Raw genomic sequence first — 6,000 nt, 5'->3', positions numbered from 1 at the left:
TGTCTTTACAGCAGGAAGAAACCAGAGTACCTGGAGGAAACTCACACAAGTACAGGGAGAACATTCAAACTCCACACAGAAAGGCCTGAGACGACCTGGGCTCGAACCCAGAACCTTCTTGCTGTGAGGCAGAAGCACTAACCACTGAGCCACCGTGCTGCCGTCATTCTCCACATTTTGTGCAAAAAAACACCAGTGTTTATCTGCCGTGATCATTAAGTAAACTTGTGGCAGTGTGCAAAGATTATTTCACATCAGTGTCAATAGTACATGTACAGAGATTTCTAAAGACACTGAAAGCACTAAATTGTAGAAAAATCTGTGTTGTCTTTTTTTTCTTTCACTCACAAAAATTGCGCTGCAACACTTGAACTGGTTTCAGCAGTCACAAGGAACCCAAATCATTGAACCAATGAATTCATGTTCTGCCACCATAAACAAGGGACTTCGGTGTACCGTCCTCTCTCTCAGACAGTGTGTTTTCCATTTTTACTGTCAGCTGTATACAGTATATACAGTATATAAAAGTATGCATTATTGATACTTTTTTTCCCCTTCCCGCTACTCTTGTTAGACTTTTCTTGTCCTCATATCATCACACCGGCCACATTGGCTGTGCAGCCTGGAGAGTTGCATTGAATTTGACCCCACCTGGTCTATATTTTATTGCTCTGTGTTTAATACATTTTTGAAATCCTCCCCCATCCCATCCACACACAAAAAATTAATCTAGTGCCTTGTCTATTACAAGTGTTGTCCTGGTGAGGCAGAGGGAGATGACTGGAGGGGGATTCTCACCTTCAGCTCTCCTAGTTTAGGAGACAAGGGGGATCATTATGAGGGGCTACAGAGGAGGGAGGAGTGTGAATGTGTTTGTTTGTCTATATGTGTGTTAGTTCGGTGATAGACTGACGACTCATCCAAAGTGTGCCCTGCTTCTTGTCCAATGTGTGCTGGGATAGGCTCAAGTCCTCTGCGACCCTGAACAGGATAAGAAGTTTAGAAAATGTATAGAGGGATAAAAAATCTTCCCTACATAAATCAACTCAGAATAAATGTTTTATTTTTACATACATTTATTTATATTTACAGGTGGATATCCTCTGAAGGTGATATTCACAGCTCCAGGCACTTTTCTTTTAATTATTACCTCAGAACTGTCTTTGCCATCTATACATAAGAAAAGTCTGCAAGGTAACTTTACTCTGAGGAGGAATATTTCAGATATAGCTTTCATAGCAGTTTACTACATTACTACAATTGCATTTGAACATTGCATAGAAACAGGGTGTATATACATTTACACAAGATATAAACAAAAGACAACAGTAAAGGCCCTTGTGTTTGATTCATAAACACTATGGCAGGGTTACATACTGAGGTTGAGGCGTCCATTTTGCTGACACAGTGCTGAAGTGAAAAGATGGCTCTCTGGATGTGGAGTGCCGGTTTGAGAGATTGGGTTACCCCAGACACTCCCAGTGGATCTCTCGGCCAAATGGATCTGGATCTCACGCTTGGGCGCACATATTGAATGCCATAAGAGGTCTCTGAGGTCTCCTTCAGTGGGAGGAATGCGCAGCCTAACAATGTGGAGTTTTCACCAAACTAAATTTTGCACCAAAGAAAAGTAATAGCAAGGACACTGGAACACAAGGGACACACACTGGATGCGTACTGTACCTACATTTGTGCAGGTTGCTTATATCGGATAAAGTGGCACATTCTCAGTCTCCTGAATAGCAACATACTGCACAGGTTCAGCAGGATCTCATAATTCTTTAATAAAGTCTTAACACAGACTGCCACTTTTTCTCTAGGGGACTATGGGTATTGTGCTGTCAAATGAAGAAAACAACCAAAATGCCAATTCACACACATCCTGGAGTGGAACAATGGCATTACAGCTACTCCCAAACATCTGGTCCGACTGCCCAGTTTCACCAAAGACTGGCCAGGCTCTTAGCAGCACTGAGTGCCACTTGCATTGAGGTTATGTTCAGGCGACGACACCGCAGAGGATCAGCCAGGCTAAGTTATCTCTGAATAAGCAATCCATTCTGCTGCTTTCTGATGGAAGAATACTTGGGGGCTGTGTAATTATATTGCTTTAAATGAACCCCTGAGAACGCCCCTGCCAAAGCGCCCACAAAGTCTCACACTTGGGCGAGTGTCAGAAACATATCGCTTGTGTATGCACTCATGTGTGTAGCTGTGTATGTGTGTGTGTGTGTGTGTGTGTGTTTTGCTGCTTAGACTGGCGTTAAAAAGGGAGGCCGTAGTGGTTCTGATATGCCTCACAAGTGAATTTAATTAAATCATAAATATGAGCTGGAGGCCGCCACCCAATTTAATGTAATGGATGATGTGGGCCAGTCCATCTCTGGCAAAGCAAAGTTCTGGACCCGTTCAAATGCCCTTGAAGCTTATTAAAAGTGCCTGGCACGGGGAGATGCTAGCAAAGTTGTTTAATGGATGCCCAGCTTGCATTCAGTATGACAGTTAATGTTGGGCCGTACCATCTCTGCTTTGGACGAGGGGTTGTGTATTCATTGTAGAAGTCTGCCACTGAAGTCCACTCTTCATCTGATCCTCATTATAGCAATGTAATAAAAGCTAATAGATGACAGACAACATGCACATTTGATGTTATGCTTAAAATAATAAAAAAAATTGAATACGACAAGCTTTAGAAACCTCAATGTATTGTAAAAGAACTGTACAGTATGTGATCATTTTCTGTGAGAAATTATCTTTAATATTATTATCCAGATGGGCAATATTTATATGGCTTTATATATGTTCTGCACATAATAGACAATAGAGGAATATTATTGTGATTTGTATTCTTATTTCTGTTTGAATATGCATACAATATATGGTATTATGCAGTGTTTTATGTATGAAGTCTATACCGAAATACATTACAATATGTAACTTTATAATGTTTCTGAAACTGTGTAATTTTTCATCTAATGATCACAAATGAACTGTAACAGCAAATGAGACAGTGAAAAGAACACTATTTTTATACACTTTTTATTAATGCCTTTGCCCAGGTCAGATTTTTCTTGCAAAAAAAACAAAACGATTTACGGCAGGTAGACCGGCTCTACAGTCACACATTCTGACGGGTCACAGATTTGTTTGTAACACCGGAAAAGCCTATGCAGCCAGGTAAAAGGTAGCATGAGATTTCTTTATACAGTATAGGCCTAATTGTATTTTAATTTGATTTTATAAGTCATCTATTGTAGTTATGGCTGATACCGGGGCAGTGCCATCACAAAAAAACAACAACTAAAAGCTTAAAGGGAAAGTGACAGACGACGGGTGAAAACCAAGTCACACTCGGTCGGGCTTTTAACAGATGGAGACAATTATGGGATTGTAAATGATTCAAAACCGACCCCGAATTGGCCCTCAGGTATGTAATATGTCTATTTCATTCATAAAAAACCTTTACAATGCGCGATGTGGTTGTACAAATGACTGTATAAACAGTCTATGGGTTGTATGCCAGTAGCCTAAATTAAATTACGTCCCCCATTTCATTTTTTTTTCTTATTTCTTTTGCTAGAATTAAAACACACTGAAAGTTACATATAGCCACTTTGAAATAAAGCATGAGTTCACAATCATTTGTTACTCACAGTGTAACCTAGTTACAATGAGCTGCAGCGCTGAGCCTTTTCAAAACAAAACTGAAAGCTTTAACAAATGTTATGCCGCTCGCGTGTCACCATTGATGAATCATTTGCTAAGACAGACAGATGTTGTTGCATGGGTTTTGTCCCACCCGGCAAAAGCAGAAGAATCTTTTCCTCGGTCTCCCGGAGTGCTGGATGCTCCCTAAATAGACCTAGCGCAAGGGTGTGTAGAATGGGACCGCACAGGGTGATGGGTAATGGAGTCATTAATAACACAGACCTCCCTTAAGATGCTCAGATGTTTGTTAGCGAGAGCCACGAGGGAGTGAGGAAAAATAGGATGCAATTTGATACAATGAAAAAAAAAAACAGTGGAAGATTTTGATGATGATCGTGGTTATGCTGTCGTAGGTCTTGTCTGATGGGTTTATTGTGTTCACACACATGCACACATTAACACACTGCTACACAAGTATTTTAGATAGATAATGAAGGGACAAAGAAGCCATTTCCTCATACAGTTTTTAATATTTCCATCACATGTGCAACACAAAAAAAATGAGGTCTGCCAAATACAGAACTCCATATTTGTACAATACATTTTAATAACATCAGAGATAACTGTCCTTTTGCTGCAGGAGATGGTGATTTCCTGTAAACTGTGTACGAACAATTCTCAATCAAAATGTCAAAACATTAAAGTTTTATACAAAAGTGCATCTCAGGTTCAATGAATGCAAAACATTTACATAACAGAATGGTTTAAAGTTATGATGCCACAGTGGCTTCCAGCTTGAGCAGAGAGCAATGGTACACTGCAAAGAAACAAGAGGAGTATTTGGGCACTCTCCAGGAGAGCCAGGGATGGAGTTTTGTAACTACGGTATATCCCCAAAACAGACTGAAATTATGTTCAGTCTTCATGACCCACAAATCCAAATGGATTTACTCCCCCGTTGCGAAAAAATAAGTATGGATAACAAAACATAAAGATTAAAAAAAATTCCAGTAATCTCCAGGCTTCAACGAGCAGTAAACATTGACAACAGAAATGTACAGGTTAAGTCAGTGGGCTGGAGATTTCCCCATGCTCTGAGAGCCACATGGGAGCTTCACGCCTCTGTTCACGAGCCAACCAGAGGAACTAGCCTTTTCCAAATCTGTGTCACTGCGTTTGCATATATCAGCATCCTGTCCTGTTTTTCTCTTCTCTGTGTTGTTTTTCTTTCTTTCTTTCCCCCTTTTTTTGCCTCTCATCTGAACTACAGCACAGGCAGTGCAGATTAGTCGCACCGCCGTTCCCAGCTGGTCCTCTGGCAGCCATGTTACGACGGACACACAGACAAGATCTCAGCCTATGCTGGTGAATCAAGCTTTTCTACCCCATAATGATTGACCATGTGAGGACACAGAGTGACATACTGCGCAGTGGGAGTGGCGCTGATGAAAAGAGTCCTCCTGACAACACTTGCTGGTTCCTACAGCTTCCTACGCTCTCAGTGGCACCCTGTTTCTCCTTTACACAACTGGGTTGAGTCCCATGTGGTCTGATTGACAATGTCATTAATATATTTTTTTCCTCTTCTCTTTTTTTGGACAAACATTTTGAACTGTACATTGGCAAATACTGCATAAGATTGCAATATAGCTGTAGTTAAGCAACACATGAAGAGTCCTATGTACAAACAAGTTGGCTTTTTCTTTATTTTTGAAATAATGGTTAGTAAAGAACGGAGAGGGTTCTTTTATGTTCTTTCCCCCTCTTCCTTTTATTTTCTTTGCTTTGCTTTTCTTTTTTCTTGCTGTGGCATGGTTCCTTGTGGTGAAACTGAATCGAAAGTTCAGTGCAAGACAGTCAGTGGGAAACTGCACTGACGGTAATTGGCGGTCAGACATTATTCTCTGCGTCATGTGATCCTTGTTCTTGGCCACGGCGCTGATCTTTGCCACGTTAGCTGCTGTGCTGAGTCAACGCGTGGTTCTGCAAGGACACAAAAAGAAACAGGGGAAATATTATGATCACATACAACAAATGTGTCTTTCATTTTCCTTCCTTTTCATTAAAAGGACAGTGTACATTATTCATCTTCCAGTCCAAGGACACTAATGTTCTAAACCTTGAAATGTATTGTTGTAATCATAATGCAATCATAACACGTAATGTTATAATTGACAACTCTTTTGATTATCTTGACATTTGAACATTGTCATTATTAGGCTTTCATTATCCAGCTCCAGGAGTCAAAACTGTGTGGGCTTTGGGATTAAGCATAGTTAAGTCGTGGTCTAACACAAAGGCACAAGACCACTGACAGATAACATGCCATTCCTCAGAAATCCTGCCTCCTGA

The 6,000-nt window shown here is 40.6% G+C and overlaps 1 protein-coding gene across 8 annotated transcripts in view; it reads right to left on the bottom strand.

The window, feature by feature from the left end:
* Nucleotides 1-4,158: 4,158 nt before the first annotated feature.
* Nucleotides 4,159-6,000, bottom strand: part of LOC120568373 (zinc finger protein 521-like) — a 90,292-nt gene continuing 88,450 nt past the window's right edge. For all 8 annotated transcript variants that reach the window (XM_039815864.1, XM_039815865.1, XM_039815859.1 and 5 more), the window contains one exon: nucleotides 4,159-5,631. In XM_039815864.1, coding sequence (XP_039671798.1) covers nucleotides 5,602-5,631 — 30 coding nt within the window. In that variant the 3' untranslated portion in view covers nucleotides 4,159-5,601. The remainder of the gene's footprint in view (nucleotides 5,632-6,000) is intronic.

This window comes from Perca fluviatilis, chromosome 11 (assembly GCF_010015445.1).
Source record: "Perca fluviatilis chromosome 11, GENO_Pfluv_1.0, whole genome shotgun sequence".
Taxonomy (NCBI): domain Eukaryota; kingdom Metazoa; phylum Chordata; class Actinopteri; order Perciformes; family Percidae; genus Perca; species Perca fluviatilis.
This window is presented reverse-complemented; position numbering and strand designations above follow the sequence as displayed.